Raw genomic sequence first — 14,963 nt, 5'->3', positions numbered from 1 at the left:
GAGATTTTTTTTTTACTGTAATTTCCACACATTTGCACACAAGCCTAAAAGAAACACACACAGCTGGTTTGTTATCCGACACCGATGAATACAGGTTTAGTAGTTTCTGCCCTCTTGGTGCAGAATCACGTTTCTTTGTTTCTGCCTCTTCTTTTGTTCTCCAAGTATCAGTCGAAGTTCCTGCTGGAGCTAAAATCTGAGCAAAATTTAAACACAATGTTTTACTGACATTGTACAGCTGGTTTCTTTATTTCTAAAATAACATTCCCGTAAGTATTTTAAAGTGAAACTATCACACAAAAACAGGCGATACTGTCAGTTTTTCAGCAGTGTTGAGTTAAGTTAAGACAAATTTTAATCACATTTAGATTTTGATTAGTATTAAAGGAACGTAGTGTCTACAGATACGGACCCGTACGAGTAGCCTGTGGCCTACGGATACGGCACCTTCCATTTGCTTCTTTAATTCTCGCTGCCTGAAATACCCCAGCGCCCCCTATCGAGTGGCCATTTTCACGACAAACGGGACTTCCATGTCGATATGAACTGGCTTGTGCTCTATATACATGTGTCTCTACTGCATTCACTATAGTTACACCCGCTGTCTTTGGCCAGTTATTTAAAAAGTAATAAAGATGAATGAGATCGCCGTGGTGTAGAAAGGTTTATAATAGAGTATAAGATGTATTTCAGTAGATCTATGTCATGGTTAAAGTTATATAACGGCTGTATACATACAAACAAAATCACGGCATGAAACAATGGCAATGTATATGTCATATATGCCCTATATCCGTATAGTACAGATGCTACGGGTACGGGTCCGTATCTCTGGCATCAATCTTAAAGGAAACAGTATTTTTCACTTCAGATGAACCTAAATGATGCTACAGGTAGCAGCTTGTGAGCTTAGCCTAACTGAAAGAAATTCTTTGCTTTCTGGATGAAGCAAATATAACATGTTATGTAGTGATGTTTACAGGTGCTGCTAGGTGCTCAGGCTAGCCATTACCCTTGTGTCCAATTTTAATGGTAAGCTAACTAGCCAATAGCTGTAGTTTCACTTGATCAGAGGAATAAAAGTGTCAATCTGCTCTTCTGATTCCGAACAGGAAAGCTAACGAGCTCATTGTTTGCCATGAAAAATGTTTTGTTTCCAGGCTTAATGCTAAGCTAAGCTAACTAGCCAGTAATTGCAGTTAAAATTGATCACAGGAACAGAAGTGTCAATTTACCCTTTTAAGTCTCACCAAGAAAGCAAACAAGCACATTGTTCACGATGAAAGTTGTTTTCCCTTGTTTCCAGTCCTAATGCTAAGCTAAACAGCCACAAGCTGCGGTTTCACAGGAACATTAGTGCCATTTTTCTTTTCGAAGTCCCAATCACAAAGCTAAGAAGCACACTTTTTGCCTTGAAAAGTGTTTCCCCTTGTTTCCAGTCTTAATGCTAAGCTAATTAGCCACTAACTTCAGTTTCAATTGACCACAGGCACTTAGGTTTCAATTTGTTGTTTTAATTCCCAGGAAGAAAGCTAACAAGCTCATTGTTAGCCTCAAAAAGTGTTTCCTTGGTTTCAGTCTTAATGCTAAGCTACGCTAACTAGTCACTAGCTGCATTTTCAACTGAGCACAGGAACATGAGTGTCAATTTGCTGTTTTAGCTTCAAGAAACCAAAGCTAATGTGTTCATTTTTAGCCTTGTAAACAGCAGCTTAACAAAATAAATCTTCACATGTGAGCATTTTTTGAATATCTCACATTTTTATGACTGAGCAAACTCCATCTTAAAAGACAAGACTGTAAGATGGTTATAAATGCCAGTAAGTGGACATTCAGGTAATGTCTTCTTGAAGCACACTGTAGAAATACTCCAATACAAGTAAAAGTCCTGGAATCAAAATCCAAATTAAAAGTAATTATAAATAAAATGACTAATTTTGCTGAAAATTTCATCTTTTAAGCATATTATTTACATAACCGAGCACTAAACTGTATTTTCTGAAAACAATCAGGTTATTGAACTAGACTGTGAATAATGAAACTTGACTTTGAAATACTTGATTTGCTTTAAAAACAGGTTGAAATTATGTGAAAAATGTCAGACTTTTTATTGTTATTTGTCTCTTTTTAGAAATTAAGACTTGTCAGTTAAAGACTGTTAAAGCAGTAAAGCAAAACAACGGACAGAACAGTGCATCGTATTGATCATGTAAAACTGCAACCTGCAAAATGTAGTAAAATAAGAAAGTACCAAGCAGCAGCAGAACCATGAAACACTCTAGTAAAGTATAAACACCTCAAAACTGTGGTAAGGTACAGTGCAGAGTAAATGTATTTAGTGAAGATGGTTAAACTGGACTGTATATTTAATATCCAGTTCCTTTTTAGTATATTTTTGACAAGATTTAGGTATTAAAACATGAAGACTAAATAAGACAGAAGTTAATTTGATCCAGTCAGCAGGCACTTTGGATTTAATTGCTGCTTTGTGTCAACACTCTTTGGCTCATTTTTTACGCTCCTCGATCTGCTCCACCTCACTGGACTCGTCGACCACTTTGCCGTTGATCATCGTCTGAGTGACGACTTTTACAATCTTCCTGGTCCTCACTTCGGGGTCTTCTGTAACGCAGGAGTGAACCAGGGTGAGTCACATTAATACTTAACGTCTGTGAAAGCAATCATTAATAGTGTAATGAAAATACTGTCTGCATAAGTAGTTTGCCATTTTGAGGTTATGAAGCTGCTCTGAAGTCTAACGCTTTGGCCAACAAAACTGCAACAAGGGTGAAAAGCAGAGGACTCATATTTGCTTGGTGCTGTTTAACTCAGTGTCTTTTCCTGATCCTGTGTGGGTATCGAGTGAACACGCGGACAAAAGAAGGAGTCTGAAAAACGTATGAAACCAGACTAACTATCAGCAACTGTAGCAGAAAGAAAAGACAACAGTAGATTAATATTTCTATTGAAAAGTTACAGATTTCCCCACTTCCTCCCAACAAATGTGGCCTTGGGTGTGACATTGAACACTGGATCTGATGAGACTAAAGAAACAAGATGCAGGTGGTTTTCTACATTCTGAAAGAACTGTGAAGTGTAGACAGGACTTCATGTGACGAAACTGCGCCAAAAAAAACTGTTCAGCAGGTTAAACTTACTTTTAGGAGGTAGAGGTGTTTCTTTCACCCTGTAGGACAAAAAACATGAGATTGTAATAAGTGAGAGCAAAGCAGGAAGAAAGTTCACATATCCGATCCAAACAGCCAACACTGGACGCTTTAAAGAAACAATTTGACATTTTTGGAAATATGCTTATTCTCGTTCTTGCTGAGAGTTAAACAAGATAATTTATACCATTCTCATGTGTTTATAACAAATATAAAATTAGAGCCAGCTGCTTATGGAACATTCTTTAATGCAATAATAACCCCATGAACCCCAAAACCCACTGCTGGGTTTTAAAGGCAGGTTGTCTTTGAGGAAGTCACCAAAATTGCACTATTTATCAGAGCCTGAAACTGTAGAAACAGAAAGAATCAGAGGATATTGAGTTTTCCATAGAATTCCATAGCTGCTGGCTAGCTTAGCTTTAGCTGCGTCCACAATGTAATCAGTGCAAAATGTGTCAAAACTAATTAAACTATTGAGATTTAAGGTGTTTAAGGTCATTAATGGAGTGTAGAGTTGCTGGAAAGCAGATTTATGTTTTCAACAACATTGGGCTAGTTGTTGTCGCCTGTTTTCCATCCTTACAAACTGTCTTACAAGAATCAAAGGTGTATTGATGTTGCCTAAATACAAACAGACAAATACAAACTCTTGTTCTTTCAGAATGTATGCAATTTCCCGGCCCTCACTTACGTTTCCTCTCCTTCCAGCAGCCTCCTGTAGGTGGCGATCTCCATCTCCAGGTTCTGCTTGATGCGCAGCAGCTGCTCGTAGTCGGTCTTGTTGCGCTGCATGTCCAGACGCAGCTGAGACAACTCGTCCTCCAACTGCGTCAGCGTGGCCTGAAGACGGTCCATCTCCACAGAATACTTGTGTCCCGTTTCTCCCAGGTTTCCCTCCAACACGGCGACCTGTAAACGCGACACACAGCTGATGATCAGCGACAGCAGGTAAGATTTTGTCCTCTGCATTACAAAACAATGACAATTAGGCAGGATTGTTCTGAAATGTCAAAGTCAGTCAAAGGTGCATCCTGTATAAATCCGTTCTCTACAGATGATTCATTATTACTCCACCAAGGAACATGTGTGACAATCGCCATACGTCTGTCTGTCTGTTAGCAACATTACTCAAAAACAGACTAACAGATTTGGATGAAATTTTCAGGACAGGTCAGAAATGACACAAGGACCAAGTGATTCGATTTTGGCAGTGATGAGGCTTATAGTCTGGATCCACGGATTTGTTAAAGATTTCTGTATCATTGTGAGATAGCAACACGCCGTCACTGTAACTATGACTAGTGAACGCAGCTGATGATCACATGATTGCGATCCTACTCCAAATTGACTGCTCTAGACTTATCAGGACTTATCCATTGGAAAATGTACAAGGAATAATTGATTAAATTGTGGGGGTGTTTCCAAGTCCCATCAATTACCGTCGCTTGCTACATATTTAGGTCACGTGATTCAGTATCTGTACATAATGTACACATTCAGAACACATGCCTGTGCTCAGCACAAGGTCATTTTGTGGCTACATCTATATTAAATGGACACATTCTATGGTGCCGTGATTTCTGCCACAAATTTTTTTTCATCTGTCGAAAATGATACGACTGAGCAGCCTTGGCGGAGTACTGCGCTCTCTGAGTGCTTTTCTTGTTCAGACCTTTGCATTACACTTTTACCTGCATGGTTTAATCTTGAACTTATAAATAACAATGAGGGGTTTGACAGACAGATATTTTCATTTTAACACACAGCAGTTGGTGTATGATTGGTTTATTAAACCAAAACAAAGAGCTGAAAGATTTTTAAAAAATACTCTGTAGAGCTGAAAACTGCAGACATTGTTGATGTTTCTCTGCTGGTTTCACACTATGACCAACTGCCATCACAGTCTATATAGTTATTTGATGCATTGTTTTTTGAAAAGATTTTGAAGTGCGACTGTAAATGTGAGAGAATACATTTGAAATGGTAGTACAGGCGACATGTAACAGCAGTGACATTAACTTTAAATGTAAACACTGAGGGTGATGAAAGGTTAAAGTTTTTGGATAAACTTAGACTGTTGCTGCATCAAGGGAATTTTTTCAAAGATGTTTTAGCCCCAAAGAGAAATCATCAAAACTGAGGATGAAAACAATCTGAACTAGAATTTTGAGCTATTTTGCCTTTATTATAGTGAAAGTTGCAGAGACGACAAACAGCAAAGGAACGTGAGCCATCAAAGGACCACTTAACCATTTTTTTAAATTATGCTTTCACTTACTTCAGTATAATCAACATTTATATTTATCAAATTATGACAATAGCATGAAAGGGCATTGATTTTTGAAATACAGTAACACAGACTCATTATCTTTACTGTACGTGGATCAATCTTGCGGTCATCACTCTTGGAAGGCAAAGACAATCCATCTCTCACTTTTACCACCCGGTGCTGCTTTGTATGTTTACCTGCTGAGCTCATCCACTCAACCAGAGATACGAGAGACTGTCAGCACCATAATATGCCTGCATTCATTGCTGTGTGCTCACTATCAGGTTGAGCAAACATCGAAGAGCTATATTTGCCTTCACTGAACACATCTTCATGCTGCTTAGTCTGTGTTCAGTGATGATTACAGGAGTATAATAAATTTGCTATGCACTGTATGTTGTGCCTCTGTGCATGTAGCTCTTTGTTGACAAGAAAGCAGCTGTTATCTACAGACGGTGTCGACATCTGTGCAGTGCAGAGGAGGAGCTGGTAGAGGATTGGTTGTTAATGTGCCATTTTATAAGCTTTCTCGTAACTGCGTCTCTCCAAAACCTCACCGCTGAAAGCTCTTCGGCTCATCTGTTTGTCTAAGTTGTTTTTTTTTAGAATAAATATGTGTGTGTATATATAAATATCCCCTACTGTTCAAAAGTTTGGGGTCACCCACACAATTTCATGTTTCCCTAAAAACTCACTCTTTTATCCATGTGCTAACATAATTTCACAAAGGTTTTCTAATCATCAATGAGCCTTTCAACAGCATTAGCTAACACAATGTAGCATTAGAACACAGGAGTGATGGTTGCTGGAAATGTTCCTCTGTACCCCTATGGAGATATTCCATTAGAAATCAGCCGTTTCCAGCTAGAATAGTCATTTACCACATTAACAATGTCTAGACTGTATTTCTGATTCATTTAATGTTATCTTCATCAAAAAAAACTGTTTTTCTTTAAAAAATAACAACATGTCTAAGTGACCCCAAAATTTTGAACAATAGTGTAGTAAAATACACTGATCGGCCACAACATTATGACCACTGACAGGTGAAGAGAAAAACATTGATCATCTTGTTACAATGCAACATTCTGCTGGGAAACCTTAAGTCCTGACATGCATGAGGATGTTTGACATGTACCACCCACCTAAACCTTGCAAGTCAAGCAACGCCTCAATCCCCCTTTCTCATTGCAACAGCAGTCCTTCATGCCAGTTGTCACCCTCAGCAGGACAGTGCACCCCGGCACGTCATAAAAACCGCTCAGGAGTGGCCCAAGAAGAGCTAAGGTGTTCATCCGGGTTCCACACTCCCCAGATCCAAGTCTTATTGAGTATCTGTTGGGCGTGTCAGGATAAGACTGATCTAGTCCCACGGGTCCACCCTACAACCCACAGAATTCACTGCCATTATCCCCAGAGGTCCTGTGTCCATGCTGAACTGGGTCAGAGGAGTTTCAGCAGCATGAAGGAGACCAACACAACATTAGGCAGGTGGTCATGATGTTTTGCCTGATCGGTGTGTACATATAAGCTGTATTGTACCTGTCTGCGAAGACTGTCGAGTTCGACCTCCAGAGCCTGCAGGAAACGTCGCCTCTCACTGAGCTCACTTTGAGCACAACGCAAAGCCTCGTTGCTTTCTTTGACCTCCGACTGTACTGCCTCCAGCTGTGGATACACACCAGGATAATATGTCAACCTTTGTAAGGTGTGTAATATACAAAAAAAGACAAGTATTACTGGTTCATGCAGACCTTCTTGAGGTACCAGGCCTCTGCCTCCTCCTTGTTCTTGCGAGCGATGCCCTCATACTGGACCCTGAGCTCAGCCAAGATGGCCCCCAGATCAGGACCCTGAGCTGCATCCACCTCCACGTTCACCTGCTCGTTGGCCAGACGCAGCTTCACTGAGCTCATCTCCTGCAATCATACAAAACAGAGTAAGAACAAAAACTATTTATTGATACGTCTTCCTGTAGATGTAGTACATTTAAGCTCCTGATTATAAAAGATCTCTGTTGGTGAAATCTGATTTTAAACACCATCTAACTTGTCTCCTTGAGTTATTGATAGTCTTAATGTATTATGGTGATGAGGAATTGAGTTTGCTATGCTGTACAGGGATTTCAAGGGTCTTTCACGTTATTTTTCAAGTCATTTCTGTTAAATTTCCCTTTCCTAAGCCCTTCTTTCTCTCTGTGACTGTTGCTACATCTTTATGGCTTTCCAATCCAACTGCATGCATGGAGTTAATGCTGATAAAAATTCTGCTTTTACTGTTTGTTTCAAGTCCATAACTGTTGATTTCAGAGAGAAGTAGATGAAATGACAACTGTTGCTAGCAGGTATCATCAGTTGTAACTCGCCAGTCACCAGGGACAGGTACACAACTTTTTAACAGTGTTTTGGAATAGTCACATTTGAGGTGAAACAGTTTAATGACTGTAATCATTCTGGGTATATCATACTGGGTGTAAGTAGATGAGTATTTATTCCGTTTCCAAGACAAAATCTGCTCTTCTGTGCAACAACATCAGAAATCCCAGAACTGACTAGAATGTAAATATGATGTTTCTGTAGTTGAAGTCAAATAAATTAAATGGTTATTTCCAAGGATGTCGTGGCTTTAGTGTGATATTAACTGTATGTTTCTCCTACATGGTTCACTGCAGTGTAAAGATCAACAACAAGAGGGAATTCTGTCCTAAAAAGACTAACTTTGGAAGACAACCACTTATTTCTTGCATAAACTTGTTCAAATAATTAGGAATTTATAGTTTGAAAATAGTCGAAAATTGATGATATATTGATGCAAATAGGACTGAGGTCAAATTTTACAATCTGGGAATGTGTTTATATTGCAGATGTTATGGACTGATACAAAAAGGATTTTGCTTTTTTTTTTTAAAAAAAAACAAAGCCAGGTCTCAGCTCACCGTGCTCATTAGGGAGATCAGCTACACCTGAAGTAGAGCTCAGCTGTATGTCGTTGGTGATCAGTCTGGCTGGGAGATTTTATAAAGAGAGGTTTATTGACTCCCAAGTCAGTTGGGGAGGGAGGCTCAGAAGGTTCAGCACCATCAGCTGACTTTCTTTAGAAATGCTGGGTTTGAGTTTCTGAATCAAGTTATTATCTGCCCCCCCACCACCACCACCACCACCACCCAAACATCCCCTTACAAAACTCCCACATAAGTTGTGTTTTGGGTTATAAACTTTAGTTGTTCTATCCTTCTAACGGATTCAGTGGGTGACAAATCTCACTGTCACCCTTTAGAAAAAGAGGTCCCGTTTTTATTTTTTACCCCATTCTGAGTGTGATGTTTTTGTTGGTTTCCCCATTTATGACCTTAAATGTGTTGTGTTGTGTTGTGTTGTGGGGCAGGAAGCATATTGCAGCACATTCTGTGAGTTACAATGAGAAAACGGAGAATATTTACTGTTTGGTTTTAGTATTCTGGTATTTGAGGATCAGGATGAATCGATAAGTTTGGCAAAGGCACTTCTCAAATGCAGACTGAAATGCTACTTTAATATTTTTAAATCTGATACAGCTGCTATCAGATGTATTTGTCAAGAATGGAGCTTTTCCTAACCTATTAATTTACCTAATTATATGTTAACTGTTGTTGTTGGAAGTAACTCTGCTACTGTGGGAAACTGAGAAAAAGAAAATGTTCGTATTCATGTCCGAGCACACAGTTTATTTAAATCTCTTTGGTGAGTAACCATCACAAAGGCCCAGAGTTTCCATTTAGCATTGCTAACTGTGTCTAAGTTATTGTTGTCTATTTAACAAGTCAGATGGTTTGTAGGGCAGATGTGGGTTGGATTCAAACTGGGTCGTGGTCATTTTAAATTTGGAATCAACTCTACCCAATTACACAATATTAGCATGTGACCTCACAGTTTACAGTTAAAGGTTTTTACTGATCACTTCCATCCAGTGTGTGACGCAGCCGCCACATAGCTGTGAAATTGAAAAGGCTGGTAAACTTGTAAACAGCCTGAACACCACACCAGTTATTCTTTATCCCCAATAAAATGAAACCAGCCTCCGTCATTGTTAAGTAGGTGCTGCTGGAATGAAGTCAGCTCCAAGTCCTGCCCTGATGTCAGAACTTTTCTAATACAGAAACTCCACAAACACCTGTCGAACAACCGCCCAAACATTGAGGACTTAAATACACTGATGCACTGTTTCATTGCTCTCAAGAAATCTAACTTCATTGTAAATGTTTACATGACAATTTTTTCATTCATGAGACAAGAAAATGCCTAATTTGAAGCGGCTTCACAAATAATAATGTATACCTCACCTCTGTATAAGATGAATACATGAAATATTGCTTATTATACATACAGTATTTATAGATTTAAAGTTGACGACATGAAACCTCTCCTCTGATTTTCTTTTCCTTTTAGTTATCTGCATTATTTCATTATTATTCGAGAGTTTGGGGTCACCCACACAATTTCATGTTTCCCTAAAAACTCACTCTTTTATTCATGTGCTAACATAACTGCACAAGGGTTTTCTAATCATCAGTTAGCCTTTCAACACCATTAGCTAACACAATGTAGCATTAGAACACAGGAGTGATGGTTGCTGGAAATGTTCCTCTGTACCCCTATAGAGATATTCCATTGAAAATCTGCAGTTTCCAGCAAGAATAGTCATTTACCACATTAACAATGTCTAGACTGTATTTATGATTGTGATCTTCATTCAGAAAAAATGCTTTTCTTTCAAAAATAAGGACGTTTCTAACTGACCCCAGACTTTTGAACGGTAGTGTTTTTCTTTTTTTGTTTGTTTGTTTATTCTAATTATTCAAGATATAAGACAGAATTGTTATTTCCTCCATATTCCCATAATTACTGTCTGTTTCACACATCTTTAGTGGTTTCTGGTCAACCAGCTTTTGGATCACCTCAGCATATAACAGAGACTTTTCATTGCCGACACGCTCTACATCCTGGACACCACGCCTGACTGTCTAAACACACACTGGACGAGCTCATGCACTCCTGTCTTGTGTACATGGGTGTTATCTTGCTGTCCTCCAGCACTGTACTCACAAAGACAAAGGGTGTGTCTGTACACTTCACATTATCATGTTTCAGACACTGAACACTGTTAAACCCTTGCGGCCTGACTGAGTGAACACACAAACTGGCACAGAGCTGCTATATAATCCAGCTTCCTGCCAAAATTCTATCAAGTCCAGGTGCAGAAATCTTACTTTCATGCTTCTCAGAGAGCCCACTGTGTTCAAAGACATCCTTCACCTAGACATGGCTATGTTTGACGTCTTCTAAAAAGTGCGTCTATTGATAAGTAAAAGTTGACTGATCATGGCTGCTGTGGCCTCTGCTTCAGCAGAGATCTCACCTCATCGTGATTCTTCTTGAGGAAGTACAGTTCCTCCTTCAGGCTGTCCAGGTCTCCTCGCAGAGTGGCGATAATCTGGTCGTGGTCCGACTTCGCTCTCCTCAGAGCCTGGCAGTCCCTCTCTACTGACTGGCACAAGGTGGCCTCTGCCTCCCATCTGCAGGAGCAAAAACAACAGAGGATTACAATGAGAGGAAAGAACATCATCAGCAAACATGTGCAACAAAAGTCCTCTCACGTTTCATACTATTATGGCATTTGAAATTACTGCAAATGTGTCACTTAATCCAGAATTTACACATCTTCAAAAGTCTTCCATACACGTGGATCAAAATGTAGGATGTCTGCTGCATAAAAAGTAGGATTTTTAACCACATTTCCACAATGTGATCATCTTAATCCAAACAAAGATGGTTAGCAAACAAAAAAATAATCACTCTATGTAAATAGTAATGTCAGTCTCATCCTGTTGCCTCATTATTGGATTAGCAATAGACTCCGTAGACAAGTTAAATGTGTAGAAGACTTGATATTCTTCCATCCACATGTGCAGAAGAGTTTTTATAACAGCAGCTGATGTTCAAATCTGGGGTTTAAAAGGTTAAATTTAATGGTAATTACTTGTGGGGAAAGTACTTGGATTGGTTACTTAAATAAAAGTATTATTAACACATTGTAAAAATTCTTCATTATAAGTAAACAAAACTGCATTCAAAATATTTGTAAGTAAATAAAATGATTATTAGGGGTCTAAAGACAGATGGTGTTAAATACTAATGCAGTTAAGTGAAAAATGGGTTTTAATGTAGTAGCTGGTCAAATTGAAGCTATTATATACTTGGATATGCTGTTTTATGGTATGATTTATGGAAAATTATCACATTTTTACATGCAAAAGGTTCATTTTGAAATAACTAGTCACCACAGATTAATATAGTGGAATATGAATGTCTCTGAAATGTAGTGGATTACCTGTAGAAAGTGGCACAAATCAAAGTACTCAAGTAAAGACTGCAAAACTGTAGTTGAAGGAGCAAATTTACTTTTGTTCATTGGACATTGGAGGCACAAATTCAGGGTAGAAACCACTCAGGAAATCCCAGAATGACGCGAAATATAGCGAGCAAACTCATGCAAAGACCTGCATGTAAGCTCCACATGCACTTCGCTGTGAATGTCATAAATCACTGTCAGTTGATGTATCACTCCATCGCATCAGGCCACAGAACACACCGTCAACACACTGTGGAAAAACAAATGCCAGCAGTGGGCGTTTCCTGACTCGGCCACCTTTCCCTTCAGCTTCCCTTCTTCAGAAACCAACAGCGTCTTTCTGACCTGCTCGATCTATCACATCCTGCACCAGCTGATGGCTCGGTTGCTCGGTGCCGGAGCACCGTGGGAATGGGGCTCTTATTTCGCAACCTGACAGAAAGGTCATTTATTCACATTGCCTCGCAGTCTGGCGCTCCCATGTGAACACTCGCAGGCAAGTAAAAGAAAGAAAGGCCTGTGTGACACTCACTTGACCCTAAAGTCGTCGGCTGCCAGCTTGGCATTATCAATCTCCAGCATAATGCGGGCGTTCTCCAGTGTCTTCTTCCTCACCTGAGCAGGTAAACAACAGGCAAAGTTGGTTACAAACATACAATATGCACTTTTAATAAGGTGCATAATGTCTCAATATGCCCAAATGCCATTTTACTTCCTTTAGAGTTTTAAACCGCAGACTTTCAAGGCTGATGCTGACCAGGACCATCAAAAGCTGCACTATTATCTTTAGTTCTGTGCTTCACAGTAGTGGATGCAGATCAGGTGCATTAGAGAAGTCAGAAGAAAAGACTTTTTTAAAAAAAAGGAAAGAAAAGATCCCAAAACACGAAATGGATTCTCCCATTATGATGAATTAAGTAAACATTTGATGTTACAACATTATGTCTTTATCAAGTAATGTTCAATCTGTCAACACAAAATTCAGAGATGGAGATTTCATATGAAAGTCTGCAGCAAAAGCGTTACCTGCTGGAGGTCCCAGTACTGAGGCCTGGTCATAACTATTTGAAACCTGCAACCCAGTTTGGCATTTTTACCAAAGTAAAATGGATGTGGCATGTGTCAAAATACTCAATGTGTGATGCATCAAATTTTGTAAAGTTTCAGATATTATTTTTTAGACCATTTTCAAAAACATCAGGCTGTTATTTACTCTGTAATTTACATTTTTGACCAGGCAGTAAGTTAAAATGTCCATTAGAGATGCAGTTGTTTACCTGAAGACAAGGACAATGACATTTATTTAATTTTTAAGATTCTCCCAAATGTCTCTTCATTCCCACAGAGAAATATCATTCATTCAACTTAACGGTTTTGCAGCTGTTTCTACATAAAACTAGGGATGTTTTTCAAGTAGAAGTTTCAAAAACCCAGTCTTAGATTTACGGTATTAAAGAGGACACTGACCTCCTGTCCGATGGCATGTGCCTGTGCCATCATGCCCTCGATGTCGTGTCCCTTCGGTGCTCTCTCCAGCATCAGCTGCTTGATCTGGACCTCCAGCTCAGCGTTGGACCTCTCCAGTGACCGAACCTTGTCCAGGTAGTTGGCCAGCCGGTCGTTCAGGCCCTGCATGGTCTCCTTCTCGCTGGTGCCAACGCCGAGGCCGTTGTAGGAGAGGTTGGTGCCCAGCATGTTGAGGCCGTTGCCCACAGAGAAGGAGCGAGACAGAGACAATGTACCGCCGGTGGACAGCGGGGAGACGGAGGGTTTGGGCCGGAGGCTGCGTCCGCTGTCCCTCACTGACATGCTGGAGAAGGAGGGCTGACGCACTGAGTAGCTGCGCATGGAGAGAGAAGAGGCCATGGTGTCCACTGCAGGACATTCAGATTAGTGTTAGTTTTATCATGATGGCACGTCTTATCTACACAGTTTGTCTTAAAAGACAAAATAACAGACCTGAAATCAGGCAGGAAACATGTCAACCTAAAAGCCAACATGAAGTTTTTTTTGGTGGAAGCTTTATCTTTGGCAGTTATTTTTGCAAAACTTTCACGGGTGTTTGGCGTCTGTAGTTTTGTGCTTCTTTGTCATCTTTTCGTGGTTGTTTTGTGTCTCTGTAGTCAGTCTGTGTCTCTTTTCGAGCCAACGTGCCCCTGTGTCTAACCTACTAAATGATGAGATTGTTGTTAACTTTACAGATGACAGTAAAATACAAACTCTGAATCCTAAACATTAGGATTCTCTTCTTCTTTAGTTCTGTAAGATAAGAAATGAGATGTGATATTCCTGACAAGCTTCTTTAAAAAGAATTCTCTAAAAAAATAACAAGGAAGATCTTGCAGATTTCAAAGCATCCTCAATTTTAAATTTGCCTCTTTCTTTTTGAAGTAGAAAGCTATAGCCCTCATTCAGTGATTATTTGATGGATAAGACGGGAAAAAACCCTCAAACTCTACTTACATGGAGCTCAGTTCTTTGATAAGTCTTCCCTTGTGCTGCTTGCTCAGGTTTTTGCCCCTGATGGTGTGACTGACTGCTGTTGCTGGTCCACATTTCTCAGGTGAGTCTGGCTGCAGAGGCACGACTCTTTGTGGGGAGGAGCCACTGATGTGTCCAATCCCACTGTGACAAAGAGGAGGAGGCAACATGACACCCTGTAGAGGAGTGAGGAAAAATATCTGAGGTGTACATGAGTAACACTAAATCAACATCTGACTTCAATAAATCTTGATTCAAAGAACAAAATTCAGATGGTCAACTCTCTTATTGCTTGTTTCTTGAAAAAACTAAACATGTTTGTTACTAAACACATTATGTTAGCAGATGTGCTGTTACTGTCAGTGCTGGTAACTTTGCTTGTTGTACCAAATCTAAATGATGGAGAAGCTGGAATATTGGTAGAAATTAAGCCACTAAGTATTTGACCTGCTAATATGGGATCAAATGTGATTAAAACAACAAATAATTTGCTATTATGACATAAATCTACAGTGTACTATCCCCAGCACATAATAGGGCTTTCAGGGCTATATTTGGCCTCATACCTCCAAGCAATGACAACAACCTCCTCAGTTTTCGTCTGACCTGATTGGTGAAACCGGTGTGGCTCGCTGGCTGGAAACAGGGACCCGGCT

At 39.7% G+C, this 14,963-nt stretch overlaps 1 protein-coding gene across 1 annotated transcript; it reads right to left on the bottom strand.

Annotated features, from left to right (window-relative positions):
• Positions 1-244: 244 nt before the first annotated feature.
• On the bottom strand, positions 245-14,402 carry LOC110969672 (keratin, type I cytoskeletal 18-like). Its single transcript, XM_022219801.2, has 9 exons — positions 14,290-14,402; positions 13,294-13,700; positions 12,359-12,441; positions 10,834-10,990; positions 7,194-7,358; positions 6,982-7,107; positions 3,862-4,079; positions 3,159-3,187; positions 245-2,622 (listed from the first exon to the last, which is right to left on the bottom strand). Exons 2-9 carry the CDS (start codon positions 13,690-13,692, stop codon positions 2,507-2,509), a joined length of 1,293 nt encoding a protein of 430 aa, XP_022075493.1. The 5' UTR covers positions 13,693-13,700; positions 14,290-14,402; the 3' UTR covers positions 245-2,506.
• Between the last annotated feature and the right edge of the window lie 561 nt (positions 14,403-14,963).

Source organism: Acanthochromis polyacanthus, chromosome 7 (genome assembly GCF_021347895.1).
Source record: "Acanthochromis polyacanthus isolate Apoly-LR-REF ecotype Palm Island chromosome 7, KAUST_Apoly_ChrSc, whole genome shotgun sequence".
NCBI classification, from domain to species: Eukaryota; Metazoa; Chordata; class Actinopteri; family Pomacentridae; genus Acanthochromis; species Acanthochromis polyacanthus.
This window is presented reverse-complemented; position numbering and strand designations above follow the sequence as displayed.

What these genes read in the sequence shown, in the direction of transcription:
- LOC110969672 (XM_022219801.2), bottom strand. Translation starts at nt 13,692, where the DNA reads ATGGCCTCTTCTCTCTCCATGCGCAGCTACTCAGTGCGTCAGCCCTCC. An exon ending in GCCGACGACTTTAGGGTCAA is followed by an intron (nt 10,991 to 12,358) that starts GTGAGTGTCACA and finishes TTGCTCCTGCAG; the next exon opens with ATGGGAGGCAGAGGCCACCT. An exon ending in CTGCTGGAAGGAGAGGAAAC is followed by an intron (nt 3,188 to 3,861) that starts GTAAGTGAGGGC and finishes TTTGTCCTACAG; the next exon opens with GGTGAAAGAAACACCTCTAC.